At 34.9% G+C, this 18872-nt stretch overlaps 1 protein-coding gene across 2 annotated transcripts in view; it reads right to left on the bottom strand.

The window, feature by feature from the left end:
• Grid2 (glutamate ionotropic receptor delta type subunit 2) overlaps positions 1–18872 on the bottom strand; it is a 1042163-nt gene that overhangs the window by 835096 nt on the left and 188195 nt on the right. For both annotated transcript variants that reach the window (XM_070022289.1, XM_070022287.1), the window contains exon 2: positions 15147–15302. In XM_070022289.1, coding sequence (XP_069878390.1) covers positions 15147–15302 — 156 coding nt within the window. The remainder of the gene's footprint in view (positions 1–15146; positions 15303–18872) is intronic.

Raw genomic sequence — 18872 nt, 5'->3', positions numbered from 1 at the left:
CCCCCACCAAAGTTGTAAAGTTTGTTTTTGACATAATGACTTGTACATCTCATTGTTGCAATAGGTCCACCTGTATCCCTAGTTAAACCATTTGTTTTTGCTCTTCGCCTCCACAAATTATACCAACATCAAATACAGTGAAAGCAGGGGTTATACTGTGGGGGAGGGACATACAAAGCAACCTAGAAATCATCTTATAAATGTGTTAGAAACAATTGTATGAAAGAAAATAATTTAAATACTTATCTTGGGGTTCATTCCCCTAACATCAAAAAATGATGTCTTTATTAATATTTTATCAGTGTTTAATTTATGTGCTGAATCATGATTCCGTCGATATTGTAATCACTGTATTGCTGCTTTGTCGACAACGTAGCCACCTTGATGGAGGGACAGAATACAAATGGTGATAGAAAAGTGAATGTGTCTCTGTTGGCAAGAGGTGTCCTCTGCCCCCCCACCAGCCCCTTTGCCTATTGGTCACAAAGCTGTATTGTAACTAAACCAGATTCTTCCTTTTGTCTTTCAGAGCAAGAATGCATGGCTTCCAATTTTCTCCAGTTAGTTCTTTCCCTTCATCATCAGCTCAGCATGGTGAGTTGAAAGGTAGCTCCTTTTCCATTGACCTCTGTAGTACATTCCTCCTTCATGGACCTTGTACGTACTGCCTGTAATCATATTCTTAGTGGATGTACATTCAGTCTTCATGAGTAGTTTTATGTTCTATGTTTTAGTTCTATGACCCCTAAATTCTTTCAATCGATCTCTGTGTCTATTGAGATGGGGGCTAATGCTGAGTGAAATGAAGACACACCTCAGACAGAACCCTGGTAATGCTCTGTGTGTGTGTGTGTGTGTGTGTGTGTGTATGTGTGTGTGTGTGTGTGTGTGTGTGTGTTCAATCAAGGTTAGCACTCTACCACTTGAGCAAATACCTCCATTTACACCTTTATATACTGCTTAATTGAAAATAAGAATCTCACAGTCACAGTGAACCATTCTGACTATGAGATCCAGGTTTCTATGTGGACTAGCTTTGGACCTCCTGAGTATCTAGGATTTAAGGTGTGAGCCAGAAGAATCTGGCACCTTTCCTATTTTTCCTGCTCTACTGACTGGCATTTGTCCATTCATTGTTCATTACTAACAGTAAAACATGATCCTAGGAAATGAAAGAGATAAAATACAAACAACTCTCTTGTAAGTTAATATTACTACTCTATCAGTGCTGTTCTAAATAATATGGAACAGAAAGCTATGAGGTAACAGAAATTGTGGGGTATACAATTCACTAAAGTAATTTATGACTTTCTCCTCACCTCTGTACCTTAGTAAGGAGTCTAGTTTTCATAATACAGCATTGTTACAAGGAACAGAACAAAGGAGAAATGCAAGGAAATTTTCAAATTAATTTTCAAATGGAAAATTAACTAAAAAGTCAAGAGTTTGCGGACAAATGATTCATCAACTTCCTTAGACAACGTAGAAGTGCTTTTTAAAAAGAGACATTTTATTCGTAACTAGAGCACTGACATTCACAAAGTTCATCCTATCTGTCATATTAACATGAGTAAAAATAATTGTATCCCCTTGAAAAATATCATGCTGTATTGAAACAGGGGGTGGAGAGGCTATTGGAGATTAGCTCTGTTCCTGATCAGAACTAATCTTTCTGCTACTCAAGGATTCTGCCACTCAGCATTTTTAATGTCAAGTCAATCTTTGCAGCAGTGCTAAAATACCCATAGACATGACGATATCTCCTCCGAATCATCAGACTTGTAAGGTCTCTGTGAGGCATTCAAAGATTTATGATGCAAGGCGAATATTACATTGAAATACTACATGCCAAGAGTGAATACTTCCTGATTAAGTTGGAGAAATCATCAAGTCACTGCATGAACAATACCAGTTAAATGACGGTACCAGCTAAAGTCCGAAGAAGAATTAGTAGCGATTGAAACCAAAGCACATTAGATTCAAACGAGATCTCAAATAGTGTAAAACCTTAGAAATCCTAAATCAAAGTTCAGCAGGGCACTTTGAAGCAGGTACTTGAAAGGAGTGGCATAGGGTCAAGGAGAAAGTTGTATATGAATGAGGAGGAGAAAGGGGAAGAAATATGGACAAGAATCCAATGTAGATTGTACAAAATTACAAAGGGTGGGGGAAGGGGAGGGATGGGCAAGAATGTTGAAAGAGGTGACACTTGTCAGGATCTATTTTATTCACAAACTGCTTTCTTAAATGGCATCTCCTTTATACAACTACTTAAATCTACTACTACTAGTAGTAGTACTACTACTACCAATAATAATAATAAATAGGGTAATTTGAGAGGGGCCTTTGTTTTTGTTTTCAAGAAAGTTATACAGGTATGGATGGGGATAGCACATGCATCTAGAGCCAGGAGTTGTCATCAGTCCTTGGTGGAAAGGATAAAGAGGAGAAGGAGTGGAGTTCACAAGGAGAAAACGTAGACCACGCTGCCTTGACAGAAACACTTCTTTGTTTGAGGAACAGAAGATGGAAAACATTGCAACAATGAGATGTACAAGTTGTTATGTTGAAAATGAACTTTACAACTTTGGTGTGTGTGTGGGGGGAAGGATTGGGGCAGGCTCGGGGGAGGATGGGAAGGGATGGGAAGGGGAAACAGAGGAGAAGGCTACAATGCTTGATAAGAAATGTACTCATTATCTTTCCCATGTAATTGTAACCCCTCTTTACAGTATTTTCACACACACACACACACACACACACACAAAGATGGAAAACAAACACCTTGATGTTCTCTTCCTTCACACTCCAAATACCAGGACACCCACTTTCAGACTTAAACAAAAGGCTTGGTCTAGGTCCCATTGTGAAGATGCCAGAAGTAACAAATTACCATAACTTTGCTGGACCTCAATTTCTTCATCTGCAAAATGCTAATAAGAGTAGTAATTACCTTTTAGGCCAGAGTTCAGATCAGAAATGTGATGGATTCAAGGAAGCCTTCTCCCAGGTCAAAGGACATAGAAACTTAAAAATAAATTGGAGCTTACATAATTGTTTTTTTTTCAAATAAAGCTCTTTGTCAGAGTGCCCAGAAATTGCAAAAAACAATAGCCCTAAAATGAGTTTCCTCTCAGATGGTTCAATATTAAAGTATCTCTATGCAGTACTGTGTATTAAAGACTGGGATAATAGAGTCAACTTTTTTCTTTAATTTATTCTATTTGTGTTTATTCTACCTTTTTGGAAGAAAAACATGTACAGGAAAAGTCCAAATGTTTGCAAAACTACATTTACAAGTAGACTTAGAGAGATGAATTTAAGATCTGACTGGTTTCTAATAATAAAATTATTAAGCCCCAAGTGGAAAGCCACTAAATTTTCCTTTAAAACCTACTGCATTTGCAAAGGAAACACGAAAAGATGATCTGAGTACCAAATCACAGGCATAACAGTTCACAATCAGTAACTAATCTTGACAGTGGAAATAGGCGTTAGTAAAGGAACAGAGTGAAAACATAGGTCTTAAAAATATATACTATTCCTCAAACACAGAAATCTGTGTCTCGGAAGAATTCTCCTATTGGCAATAACCTGGAATGATACTGCCTTCCATCTTTGCCTGGCATAGTGAATATATTCAGCACATAAAAATTTTAAAAAGTATCATGCCTTTTAAGGTAACTTGTTGTGGGGGATATGTGCAATTCTAGTTACTCAAGGAGGCTAAGGCCTGGGAAGAATAGTCTAAAAATCTGTGTCTCTAATTAACCAACAAACCCCAGGCTAGAGACATGGCTCAAGTGATTGTTTGCCAGCTGAGCAAAAAAGCTGAGCAAGAGCTCTGAGGCTCTGAGTTATAATTTTCTGCCAGTAGGCTTCCTCTTCCCTTACTTAAGATTTTTTTTTTTAATTTTTATTTTTGTCAGCCATGGGGCTTGGATCTGGGCTGTGTGCTGTCCCTCAGCTCTTCATCTCAACGTGAGCACTCAACCACTTGAACCACAGGGCCACTCCTGGTTTTCTAGTGGTTTACTGGACCTAAGAGTCTCATGGACTTTCCTGCCTGAGCTGGCTTTGAATCACAGTCCTCAGATCTCAGCCACCTGAGTAGCTAGGATTACAGGTGTGAGCCACTGGCATCCAGCTTCTTAAGATTTAAGAATTTCCCAGAGAAGAAAATGTAGAATAATGACCCATTTTGTGGCATGAATTTTGGATAGCCTAAGGATTAATTTAATATATACCCATTAATATTCTTCTTCTTTTTTTTTTTTTTTTTGGTCCGGTCGTGGGGCCTGAACTCTGGGCCTGGGCGCTGTCCCTCAGCTCTTCAGCTCAAGGCTAGCGCTCTACCACTTGAACCACAGCGCCACTCCCTTTTTTCTTTTTGCTTATGTGGTGCTGAGGAATCGAACCTAGGGCCTCATGCATGCAAGGCAAGCGCTCTACCACTGAGCCACCTTTCCAGCCCCTAATATTATTCTTTGAAATAGGGCCATATATATACATATATATGTAATTGTATAACAGATATATAATTGTATAACATTCGTTTCCTTTTCTATTTTGATAGACAAAAATATAAAGGTTTTACATTGTGCCTTGAAAATTATGAATCAGTATTACAAAGAAGACCAAAAGAAGCTCATATTGAACTGATTTTATTATGCACACAAACTATCTCGCACATACACACACATACATATACCTCCCATATATAATATACATCCATCATAAATGCATATACATACAGCATATGAACATAAGGAATATAAAATATAAATTATCTGATATATATGCATGTTAAAATATAATATATAGTGATTAAATATTGAACTAAAACACAGGATGCAAAACTAATCAGAAGATTGAAACTAGTAATTCCAAACAGTAAAGCTTACTGAATAAGTTCAAAAGAATAACAAGAGGATTTGTGAGTGAGCAGAATGTGTTATATCAACTTCTATTTATTTTTTAAAACCCTTATTATTTATTTTCTTTCCTCAGGTCCTCTACAATTTGCTTTGCTATAATAACATGAATGACTACGAATGGCCACCTGAAATTACTCTGCTTGACATTGTTATAATTTGGAAAGAAACATCCAATAAAAGTTTAGGTGTTGAAGGTATTGTTCCCCAGTATTCAATTTTTTTAATTTTGGAAGGTGATTCAATCATGAATCTCTAAAGGCTTTGACCTCATCAATTGATGGATTTAAAATTCCACATCATTTTTAGGAAATGGTGGGAACCTAGGATTTGGAGCCAAACTGGAGGAAGTGAATAAAGGCTGCTTGCTCTGGAATGGTACATCTTAAACTGTACCTCTTCCTATTTCTTTGCTAGCATGAGGTGAGCTACTTTCTTCAACATATTTTTTTTCTCCTACCATGATATATTACTTTACATCAGACCCTAAAGCAATGAGGCCACATGAACATGAAGAAAAACTACAGATACTGTGAACCCAAATAAATCTTTCCTCTTAAGATTGTGTTTTTTGTTTGTTTGGGTTTTTTGCAGGCATTCTGCACAGTGACAAAATGGACTCACATATTTATTATGGAAGTACACAAATATGTTTGAAATTCAAAGTAAAACTATTAAAATATTCTCTGCATTAGGCTTGTTTTATACTTCAATTTGCATAACAGCTTCCCTGCAAGCACCTTCCACTTTGGACTATATTTATCATACATAATAGGTACTTTTAAGTATTATACATTTGAAGATGCAGCATAAAGGAAGAAGAAATGAGTTTAGCCAATCTTACCACCATATCATTACCAAGAATGAAAGAAGTAAACATGTTCTAAAATGAGATGAGATTTCTTCAGAAAAAATATTACATAATATCATGCTATTGAAAAAAAATAACACTGATAATTCAAATAAAACCAATGACCAAGTTTTTGGAGTTAAAATTTGCCCATGTGTAGGAGGAACGAAAATGTACAAAGCGCAGAGTGATAACCTTTTAAACCATCATGTCAGAAATAAACTCAAATAGCAAAGTGGATGCATCTTTCAAATCATAAAGCTTTCCTTGAATTCATTTCCATGTTTGACCTTCATGTATATTACTCTTCTACATTATGTTTCTGTACAACTGAATCCCATTTAGTTATGACTCAGTGCCTTATTTACTTCCCTGATTGTATTCGGCCTACACAAATCATCAGAAAGCTTTAATTTGGTCTCCATGGGCTCTCTGTACTTCCCAGAAATGGTAACAAGGTATTTTAAATCCTCCTAACTCTAAGTACGCATGTTGCAACATCACTGTTATTTGCCAAATGAATTACACTAGAAATATGATTCTAATCTTCCTGTGCTAACTAGCAGAACTGGCCTTGGAAAGGGGGGTAGAGGAGGTGGTGGAAAATCAGGAAACATTTCATTCTGTAATCTCCCCACAACCAAAACATTCATGATCATGATGAAGGAAGATCCAGCAGGGCAAAATTATGATGGTGACTAGGTAGATTATAAGGTTCGAGTCAGAAGTATCCATAGAAACCACCAGGACAAGTATAGGATGTTTGAAAGGAAAACAGGAAAGAGGAATGGAAATTTACAGATGCATAGGTCCAATGGTGTTAAGCCATTGTCTGCTCCTCTATTATGAAGATTGTTTCTGATTAGTAGACACATAAGCCTACCATAATTACAACCACACATAATCATTACACAATAATCACATAATCACAGTTACCCCATTGAGTGAATATTTGTCTACAAAAATGTAGATAAATGATGAGTCACAAGGTATGTTCAAGACCCACAGGTGGATAAATGACATCAGACTTAAGCCTTCTGTGCTGAACCAGAGTTCTTAGGGTGCATAAGGAGGGTTAAGGACTAAAACATGGCTGAATAGAACTTTATAAGGACACGGTATCAGAACATTAAGAATGAGATATGTACATAAGGCCAGAGCTCAGGTTAAGATAACAGAATGTTGTTCAAGATAAACAGGAACGACTACAGCAAAGCCAACGGGAAGCACTTTCATGTGCATAGTAATTCAATCGAGGCTGAACTCTTACAGGCACTTTAAAAGTGCTTTCTTTTTCTCCCTGAATATGCAGCTTTTTCTATGTTGCTTTTGGCATCTTATATGTTCTATTTTTAAAATGCAAGTTCCACTGATAATGCTTTGGAGAATTCCAAGACCATTCAACAAAATATCACAAGAGTATAGATAGCTACACATAGTGTGATGCCTATAAAATTTAAATATTACTAGGAAAATACATGTAAAATTAAATGTCAAACATTGAAAAAGCAGGAGGCGAAGTTATTTTCCATACTCACAAAAGCAAACTGGATCAGGAGAAACATAGATACTGATAACACTAATAATATTTTGAAATCAGAAAGTCATCCTTGGTTTACCAACATATTTTTATGACTATCCAATAGACTTCCCTTACAACTGCAGTCTATAGTCAAGTGGAGTTGTTATTGTTGTTATTATTATTATTATTATTATTATTATTATTATTATTATTATCATTATTATTATTATTATGTGCACGTGCTAGTACACACAGGCTTAGGCCCTAGGTGGTATCCCTGAGCTTTTGTGCTCAATATGAGTGCTCTGTCATCTGAGCCACAGCTCCACTTTTGTTTCACTGTTTTTGTAGTTTATGTTTTTATGTAGCTTATTAAAGATAAAAGTCTCACAAACTTTCCTGCCCAGGCTGGCTTTGAACCACAATCTTCAGATCTCAGCCTCCTGAGTAAATAATATTATAGGCATGAGCCATTGGTGCTCAGCTGTAAATGGAGATTTTAATCTAATAGACCCCATATTCATAGTTACATTAAGACATATAGATGAATCTTTTACCACGTCAGAACCAAAAAGACTAATTAAGGATGGAAACATCTTACTACAATCATGTACTCTATGTATAGATTCAGAAAGCGAAGAATAAATGGTTGCTATTATTATTAACAACACTTCCATCCAAAGAATAAATTTTTACTGCCCTTAAACACAGCTTGCATAAAAATCTGTTAATGATTTTTCCTTAAAAATCAAGACCCAGAGAAGCATATATTGCTAAAATGTAGTTTATGGTTGAACTTACATACCAGTACATAATTATAGTGAGGTAAGAGATCTCAAAGGAAAATGGCTACAAAATGAAGGAAGAGTGAGTTATACACATCTGAATTTCAATCTGCACTTGGAACTGGTAAGCTGTTACTTTAAGAGTGTGGTATTAAATGAAACAAAGATAACATGATGGCAAAATGCAGAAAAATTAAACAATGCAACTTGTAACCATATTAATATTTAGTTAAAGATGACAGCTGCCCATTTCTGTTTTGAAAAGGAAATTTTCAAAAGGTAGATCACCCTGTTCCTTTTGACTATTAGTGTACTTTAAAGTCTAAATTATATATTGAAGGCAATACTATCTTTTTATGCTTTAAAACTCCATGACATTCCTCAGATATATTTAATACTTTCCATAACATACTCTGTGTTCTTTATTTTATTGTCCTCTGTTATAGCTGGCCTAGTCTTGGAACAGCATAAAGCATTTAATCAGTACTTGGATGAATTTGACTGAATACTCTCCAAATTAGATTGCAAATACCTATTACATTAATTCCCTTAATGGGCAATTCTCCAATGGCAGGGTTGAATGAAATGTATAAGGTAATATGTAAGGATGGCAAATCTTATAGACATACATTTATTCATACTTTAAAGAGTATTCCAGATTACATGGCAGGCACCTGTGGATTTCCAACCACAGGAGTCAGTTGGTGGAATGTGACTGGTAGTAAGAAAAAAATGACAGAGTCCTTGACAGGAAATAGATGGGAAAATGGCTGAGCTAAAAATTCCCAACCCCTAGATGATCATGGACCATGCAGTTGTAAAACAGATCCAGGTGTTTGGAGATAGCAGGTTAACTGCATTATTGATTCTCTCCACACTTCATATATGGAGATGAGCAAGAGTTCTGCTGTGCCTTGAGGCTAGACCCTGAGATTCAAAGCGAAAGTGGCTTTGACTCTCAGGTAGGGAAAGAGCAATGAAAGTAGCTTTGAATCTCAGGAAGGGAAAGAGGAATAAAAACACATAAATAAATGAATGATAAGAATTAGATGTATATAATATTTACGTTTTTATAAAAAAATTCTAATCCACCTAATTCTGACGTTTAATCTATTGTCAGGCATTTCAGAATAGTAGCTGGGATTGGAGCTACCAAAATTAGTCCAGGGAAACACAAGCTGATGAATGATAAACCCTGCAGCCTTATGGTAGAATAGTTACAGCAACTAATTGCAACAAATGGTTGCAGAGGATTTTGGAATTATTAGGGCTTTATCACAATAAAATATCCATTTTAAGTACAGGGAAATGTAAATTAGACTAAGCCAAACAAAAAGGATCAAATAGTGCAGACACATAAATCATTCTTTTACATGTAACAAATATTTTCAAAGCATTCAATTTTTTATCATTATCATCACCTTATTGATTTTTGACTATATGGCTTATAGTGGTGAGCAACAGATTCAAAAATGTTGTGATGGCTTTACATTTTCTTTCATATAAAATAATTTATAACTAATTTTTCCTCTTATATACCTCATGGCTTATGCTTACAGGTATTTTTCTTATGTGAGCATTTATTTCAAAATGTTTTGGCAGAATCTTACCATTTATTATCATTGTATAATGTTTTATATCCTCCCTGACAAGAATCATAAGAATACAAGAACAATACTATATTATTTGTGAATTTATCTTCCAAGGTGAGTTTTTTCAATCACCTTCCTTAATTCCCCTGGCTTAGTTTTCTCACAAATTTTCATCTTTCCTGACCAAAACTTGTCTCAGCCATGAGGTTACAAGATAAGATATTTGCTTCTACTTTTGACAGATTCATCTGTGTCTTTCATACCATGCAATTTTATATCTATGACCTGAACAATACTTAGATTCCCAGAGAATCAATCTATAAAAGAAGAATAGAAGGGAAGTCTAACAAGAGCCCTCTGGTCCAGGGCCATTAAACTAGCTCAATGTCTTTTCTGAGTTCAGTGATAATAGTAAATTATTTGGTTTGTACTGAATAGGTGCATGCAGTAGCAAAACATAGCAAAGGTGCCATATATTTCTTTAAATTATTTCAAATTCAGTCAAAGGAAAGCTAGGAGTAATTTCAAAAATGTGAATACTCCTATAAAAATGAATTAAATAATGAACATTTGGATAAAGTTTAAAACCTATAAGTGTATTCTAAAGTGTCATGAAACTGAAGAGATGAAAGTGATTTTAAAAATACATCACATATGTTTTGAGTTCTTCATTTTTTACAGCTGAGAAAAATCCAAGATTGAAAAAACAAGAATGATTTATACCATGAAACTGAGTATATCATCCCAAGTGAAAGACCCCTACAATTATAAGCTTTGAATGTAAATAATGCGCATCAAATACATATCAATCTGCTACCTTTTTAACTCCCTCACAGTACTTATGGAATACCTAAAATGAACTATTATGTATAAGTATACACCTATATACTGAAGACTAGAATAAATTCTGTGTGTGTTTTGTGTGTGTGTGTGTGTGTGTGTGTGTGTGTGTGTGTGTGTGTGTGTGTGTGTGTACACTTAGATACTAGATGTAGCAAGAAAAATGATGATGCGAACATCTTGGATAACATATGTTATCTATATATCCTTGTCTAATAAAAACTTACAATAATTATTCAATCTCTCTGAGTCTCAATTGGTTCATCTATATACTGAAAATATTCCAATAGAGTTACATTGCTACATATAAACCCCAATTGACAGGTTTTGAAAAGTAGGATAGTTCTTTTTTTCTAGTAGGATAGTTTTTTCATGTAATAGAAAAATCCATCTTTCAACTACCAAAGCAACTGTCAAAAAGAAAATGCCTCCAAAAATTTGTTCTGTTAAATGATAAAAACTTTCATCTTCTTGGTTAATATTCTAAACTGTGGAACAAAAGAATCTTAACAAATTATCTACAGATGAACTGAAATATATAGAAAAATAAATTTATCAAAACAGCTAGTTTGTTATCATGTTACTTATAATAAATACCTTTCTACTGTTCATTTATTTAAAAGTCTAATATAGATGTAACAATAAGAAATGCAGTAAAAAACTAACTGATCACCAGAGAATGAACTATTAGTGATATTAGAGATATTTCACCCTAGAAACTTGCTTTTAAGAGAATAATAATTGACTAAAATGCATTATAAGCAAAGCCACCAAAGATGATTTTAATAATACCAACTCTGGGGATTGAACAAGCTGTTTACTAGTATGACCCTCTCTCTTTTAGTAAGAAACAAAGACAACAGAAAGACAAAAATAAATTTCTATGAACCAAACCAGCTCTTAAGATGACTAACTGATGTAATTTGGGGAGGGGAAGGGAAAAAACAAATTGTTCAAATAGGGTTACAAGTGGACCCATTGCAACAATGAGATGTACAAGACGTTATGTTGAAAAACAAAACTTTACAACTTTGGCAAGGGTGTGGGAGGGGAGGGGGGCGGAGACGGGGAAGGGAGGAGATGGGGAGGGATGGTAAGGGGAAAGAAAGGAGGAGGCAACAATGCTTGATAAGAAATGTACTCATTACCTTGCTCATGTAATTGTAACCCCGCTATATGGTATTTTCACAATAAAAAGCTTATTAATAACTTAAGACATACAGACTAGTAGATTTAATGAATATGTGTTTGGATTAATCTGATATCATTAATTATTCACCAAATACCTACATGCATCATAATTCTGTTTGCTAAATACTAGAATTTCAAAATCAGGTAGATAGATAGATAGTTAGATACATACATACATACATACATACATACATACATACATACATACATAGATGAGAGAGAACCCAAAATCATGAATTACCATAATTCTGAAATGACAGTAGATCAGTTATCAGTACTTTATCATTAAATTTTTGTCTCTGATAAAAATAAAAATGTAAGTTAATTTTAGATTATGGATTTTAATAGCATTGCAATGAAGATGTGATCAAAAACTGCTCATCTTCGATGACACACTTTCTCCTTAATTACTTCCTCATAATATTTAAGAGAGTAGTGCCTTTGAATTATTTCTTGTTCTTTTGTAAGTTTCATATTTTTCCCTTTATTTTTCAAGCTGACAAGAACCCTTGAAATAACTATTTTTACTACTAAAGTGAATCTAAAGCCTCTCTGGTGCGGAAGGGGGAAACAGATGATCTCCAAAGCTTCTTGGAACTAATTTCAGGTTCATTACTCAGAGCAGACCACCAAAATAACTTGTCCAGAGCATCCTGTTAGGAACAACAACCCAGCAAAGTATCAAGCTTTCCTCCAGCTTTGATAAATACCTAGTGGTCTCTACCTGGGAAACATTTTCTGTCTCAGTCTGATTTCAATGTCACCATTCCATTCAAGTCCTTATAATTCTTTTTGAGAGACATTTTTGTTTCTTGAAGTTAACCAGCAGCAGAATGGTTACACAAAGCAGTGTATAAAAGGGTATCACTGCAATATTTTTAAAATCTGTCTTAACTTTTCAAATTTAGTCTAAGAAAGGCTACAAGGGCATACTTATTCTGAATTCCTTTCTAACTATTGCTATCACTTCTTAATTTGCTACTGCTTTTTCCAGCCTAGATAAATTTACAAAATGATATTTTAACTGAAATTCACATAGAGTTCCTCAAAAGAGAGTAGCGAAAATAAATTGGTTCTCAGGCTTTTCCTGTTGTCATTCTGGCCAATAAACCTATAGATTGAAAAGACATCAAGAGAACTTAAAAAACGAGTTAACAAGTGATTTCTAGTTGGTATATTTAAAAATTACCATGTATCACTAGCTGTGGTTGGCTTATGCCTGTAATCCTATATACTCAGGAGGCTGAATGTTGAGAGTCACAGTTCAAAGCCAGCCTGGGCAAGAAAGTCTGTGATATTCTTATCTCTAATTAAGTATCAAAAGCTGGAGGTGGAGCTGTGTCTCAAAGTGTTAGAGCACTAGCCTTCAGCAAAAAGCTCAGAGATAGCACCTAGCAGTAAGTTCAGGCCCCAGGACAAGCATACATAAAATAATTATCACATATCTTCCTCAAATTCTAATTTATTATGTTGCAGGTAACTGTGAATTTTAACTTTTGATAGCTTTTAAGTATTTCCATACAAATATATATTCATGATATGAAGCCTCAAATTCTCAGGATAATTTAAAGTGTAAATAGTTGAATGTTTATTTCAATGTGACTTTTGTACTGATATTTTCTAAAGTTAAAAGCCATATTATATTCTATATTATTTTGTTATTCTAAAGTTATTTTTTCATAAAATAAGTCTGTTCATTATTCATTATTTTCTCTATCAAATTAAGAATTAAAAACACCTCCATCTGCCTCATCTCCATACTCTAATAGAAGCCAACATAAAATTCAACAGCAATCAGATCTACAGATCAGAAATAAATTCCAGTGAAAAATCATCTGCATATCAAACAGATATAATAGTAGATGAAAAGGAAACTTATTTCAGACAATTAAGTTTCTTTTCCTTTACCCTTCCATGTTTCTTTCCTGCCAAACTTAATACCTCTGATGTGGTGTTTGTCTTCCTTTTCTTCTGCCAAATGCTACTTAAAATTTATTAGTGCAAGTTGTTCATGTGTGTAAGTCAATTTGGGACTCTTTGTATTTAGTCTAAATGAATTATCACAATAATATATCCAGTAAACAGTGTCATACTCTGGGTTTCGGTAACAGAATGGCTTACACCAGGTGATTTACAAACGACCGAAATTTATAGTTCACAATTCTGCAGGTAGAGAAAGCCAAGATCAAGACACAGCAGCTCTTTGCCTGGTGAGGTTTCTCTTTATTTTCTGTTCCACAGAGTCCTTTGTGTGTTCTCTGAATAGGTAAAGGGATGGAGCTCCTTATTTTTAGGTTTCTGTCAGTCGTGGGGCCTGAACTCTGAGCCTGGGCACTGTCCTTCAGCTCTTCAGCTCAAGGCTAGCGCTCTACCACTTGAGCCACAGCACTACTTCCAGCTTTTTCTGCTTATGTGGTGCTGAGGAATCGAACCCAGGGTCTCACACATGCAAAGCAACCACTCTATCACTGAGCTACCTTCCCAGCCCTAGAGCTCTTTTTGTAAGGACACAAATCCCATCTGTGAAGGCACAGTCTTTATGACCTATCATCTTCAGAATGTCTAACCTCTTAAAACCATCATTATGAAAATGAGATTTCAACACAGACACTTGAGAACCCCAAAATTCAAAACCTACCAAGCAGCAACAATCAACACTTTACAGAAGGCGCTTAGCATTCATTTAGATGAATAGCATCAAATATAAAAGTCCAAAGGTCAACTCTTCATTAATAAGAGATCGTTAATAGGCAAACATTTCATTCTAGAAGTTATTCAGTGAGTAAAAATGATTTATATTACCTTACATTGATTAAAACTTTTAATTCACTCAAGTAAATAGAGCATAGAGGAAAATACTTAAATAAATTTGGAACTTATATATATATATACATATACACACACACATAAATACATACATACATACATACATACATATAGCCTAGGTCAGTATGTTAGGATCCCAATACAAAATCTTTGATTTGTATGCAATGCTGAAATATACTCCTTTTGGCAATACATTTGTCATGAGCACATCTAAAGTGTCAGGCAGCCTGTAAGAACACTACTCAAGGTGGCAGTTAGCCCAGAGAAATCCAAAGTAAAAACTCAAAGAGAAAACCATATTTTAAAGAAATGCTTCATTTATATTGAAGTCATGTCCTAAAGGCTTTCAGTGTAAATATTTCTGTCTACTTTGCTATCATATTTCAATTAAACCGATGGCTTTCCACTTTGGGTCTTCTCAAAAGGAGAAGACAGCTTAAAGACCTGCAGAAGAGCACTTCCATAGGGAAGTAATACCCAATTAGCAGCAACAATACAAACAATGCCATCCGCCTTCCATTTAATTCCATCTAATTTCATTAACACTGAAATTGAACAACTTCCAACACATATAAGCAAAGAAAACAGGAGACTACTGGGTCTTACCTTCTTGAACGGCCTGGAAGGGGTTGTTGCCATCAACAAATGTCACCGAAAATGTGATTTTTTCAGTCTGTAATATTTCCTCATTCTGATTGAGGTCGCCAACCGCTGTACGAAACACCTCATCGTCCTTTTTAGCAGATTCGTCAAAAATTGCTCCTAGAAAGAAGTGAATGTTGACATTAAACAATAACATAAACATTCTGCAATGCCCTATGAAAAAGTTATCTGCGTATTTGAAAAAAAAACTTACATTTTCACTTAACACATGCACTTTGTTATGGAAACGCACCTTAGTATAAGTCCATTATACCCTAAGAATAACAAGAGTTATTTCTTCTGAAAGGAGATGATAAACAGCATTTCCATGTGCTTCAAGAAGAACTTGGATTGGACAATGTAATGAATTCAAAAGGACGTTGTACAAAGGGCAGAGTGAATAATACACTGGAAATCTTTCAGATTCTTACAGAGTCAGTTGAAAACGTTTTTTCCCCCTGTGAGTGATAGGACATAAATTTAGGAACATATTGCAGGACCCATTACAGAGCTTAAAGAAGTCAGATTTCTCTCATAATCTCATTTCTTTGGCTTCTTCTTTCCTTCTTTTCTCTTTTCTTCTATATTTTAATGAGCAGGATTTTCATTTCTTTTATAGTAGCTAATGATTTTAGATGGAAAATCCAGACCTGTGCAAATCCTTGAACTGAAGAACTAATGTAATTGCTGGGATTAGGTATGGCACCTGTTGGACCCATACAAAAATAATGGTGATAAGCAAGCTGACTCCCTTCTTTGGAGAGTTTCCTTATCTGTGGATATTGGCTACACACATCACTTCTAAGAACAAAGTGCTCGATGCCAAATCCTGACTTGGGCACTTGTTAAACAGAGAACCTTGAGAAAAGTACTCAAACCCTAAGCTTCACATTCACCCTTTTCAAAACCAGATGAAAATATTGAGATGTAAAAATATTTACAGAACTCAAATAATAATATTTTAGATGTAAGTATTTTCTTTCTAGTTTAATAGAAGTCAGAACATTGGTAAGCTTAGAGACATGACAACAAATAAAGTCAGCTAGATACAGAAGAATAGTCTGTGACTTTACATACACTGGAATCCAAGAAGCCAGACCCAATGAGCACAATGTTTCTAGGAGGCATCTGTGTGTCTTGCGGAAAACTTGGAAATGTATGACAAACAGGACCAACTGGCAGTTGATAGGAATCAATCTAAAGACTTAATGTGCAGTAATAAAACAAAGGAGGAGGCAACAATGCTAGATAAGGAATGTACTCATTACCTTGCTCATGTAACTGCAATCCCTCTATACAGTATTTTCACAATAATAAAACATTTAAAAAATTAAAAACTACAGTGATTGATTTATATACTGAAAAAAATCAGTAACAGTGAATGTGTTGTAGATATTGTTACACTTTCAAATAAAACTATATGAAGTGATGAGTATATATTAATTTACTTGTCTCTAGGAATCATCTGCTTATATGTATGAATATATATACATATATATGTAAAACAGCAAGTCATAGATCTTAAAAATATATGATAAATAATAACTACTCTCAAATATTCCTTGACTTTACTCATTAATTTTTTTCATAGAGTATGTTATTTAATTCAAAAAAAAAATACATGATAAGCTGGGTGCCCGTGGCTCATGCCTATAATCTTAGCTACTCAGGTGACTGAGATCTGAGGATCAAGGTTCAAAGCCAGCCCAGGCAGGAAAGTCCCTGAGACTTGTATCTCCAATAAATCACCAGAAAACTGGAAATGGCTCTGTGGCTCAAATGGTAAAACACCAGCCTTGAACAAAAGAGCTGAGGGTTAGTGCCCAGCCCCAGAATTCAAGCCCCACAATCGACAAAAAGTAAATAAAATAAATATTACATGATATAACTCTCCCTGGCTATAGGATACTACTAGAGACAGATATAACTATAGAACTTAAGTTCCATGCAAGCAGTAATAGAGCACTGGGAGTCTCCCAATGTCCTTGTCTGAGTCAGTCACTAGGGGATGGTGACTTCTGGCATTGCATCCACAATATGGATCGTGTAGATGTATCTTTTGCACAAATATACATATATATGCAAATGCAGACCCTTCATATAACAACTCTCTTTATTGAGTATATCCCATCTCCCAGCCCTCTAGTCAACGGCACATGAGAATACAAGTATATAACATGCAATGCATGAAGCTATGTCCAGTTCTAATTAAGTACTGCTGGTCATTCTCAAACTCTAAGAAACATATGTATGGACATCACTTTCTTATTAACTCAATTACATTTGCATGGCATTAATATTGAACCCATAAACTCTAATATTGCCTTCTATTTCTTGTATGTTTGTACATGGCTGAGAATCACAAAAGAGTTACTAATTTCAAGTGGAACAATAAAATACTTCCAATTATCTTCTTAGATATTTAGATAGGAAGGATATGAAGATTTTTACTAATGTTAACAAAATGGATAAAATGCAATACTTCCATTTTTGACCTATCCTGTCTTTCTGAAACAGAAAGAACTATATATACTTTTGAGAGGAGGATTTTGTACAACGGTTTTGACAATGGGAGATTTATCTTGCTGATTGAAGCCATTTTCATGCAGACTCATTTAAATATGGGATAATTCTTGTACAAATATAGATTAATGATTACATTAAAATTCAATACTTCCAGATGCAGATATACAAGTTTATCACCTTGCTAAGAAGCATGATATAAATTCTCTATAAGTAGGATTGAAGTAAACAATTCATTTTAGATGAGATAACTAAAAGTCTTTCCACACAGAAGGAATGTGTGTTTATACAGAGATGCTTCAACTTGTCATGGATTCTAAATGAGACTTTTCCAAACAGGAGTTTCTAATCAACCTTATTTTATAGCAGCTGATGTTACTGACTTCTGAAGATCGAGGATCTATTTTTAATGAGAGTCTTTTTCTATTACCTGACAGAGCACTTAATATTGCCCTAAACATTAAATCTGGCTTCATAAATAAATAGCAGAACCCTGAAGAAATGATAGCGAATTAATCAATTCAGTGCGGAATTAAGATGTACCAGAAAAAAAAATAGCTCAGAAGAAGATGTTTGTCTTTCTGCAAACAGTAAAATGTAGACAGAGGAAACACTTCATCTTACTGCAAACACCACAACTGAAGAACAGGAAACCTTAGTCAACATTTTAAATCCCAGTTATTTATTTATTCCTTTACTTCAGCTATGCTATCTCATCTTACATTTGGCTTTGTACCAGAGAAGGTTATGAGCATCCCACACAAAACACAAAAGAACTTGGTGTGTTCCACATAAAGAACTTAAGAAATGATGTCTTTAAATCCATGCACTTCTAGCACTCAACAACAATGATAGCTCATTGCATCACCACGCATGTATTACCAATGTAACCCAATATGCAGCCATCTAGAGTTGCATTCCATATGACTTGTCAAATGCAAAATGTCCTAAATATATAACTTATGGGATAACACAGCCCCTTGTTCTTTCCCAAGCATTACCAATAGCATAGTGTTGCACCCAGTTAACTTACAAAGTTCAATTGAGTAGCAGATCGGACTTAAGAAAATGAGATGACTCTTCTGTACACATATATAGACATGAACATATATCAACAGATTATCCTCTGCATACGCTTTCCTTTGGTCAAACTGGAAGGAATGATAA

Source organism: Dipodomys merriami, unplaced genomic scaffold (assembly GCF_024711535.1).
Source record: "Dipodomys merriami isolate MVZ:Mamm:240054 unplaced genomic scaffold, mDipMer1.0.p SCAF_15, whole genome shotgun sequence".
In the NCBI taxonomy this organism is placed as follows: domain Eukaryota; kingdom Metazoa; phylum Chordata; class Mammalia; order Rodentia; family Heteromyidae; genus Dipodomys; species Dipodomys merriami.
This window is presented reverse-complemented; position numbering and strand designations above follow the sequence as displayed.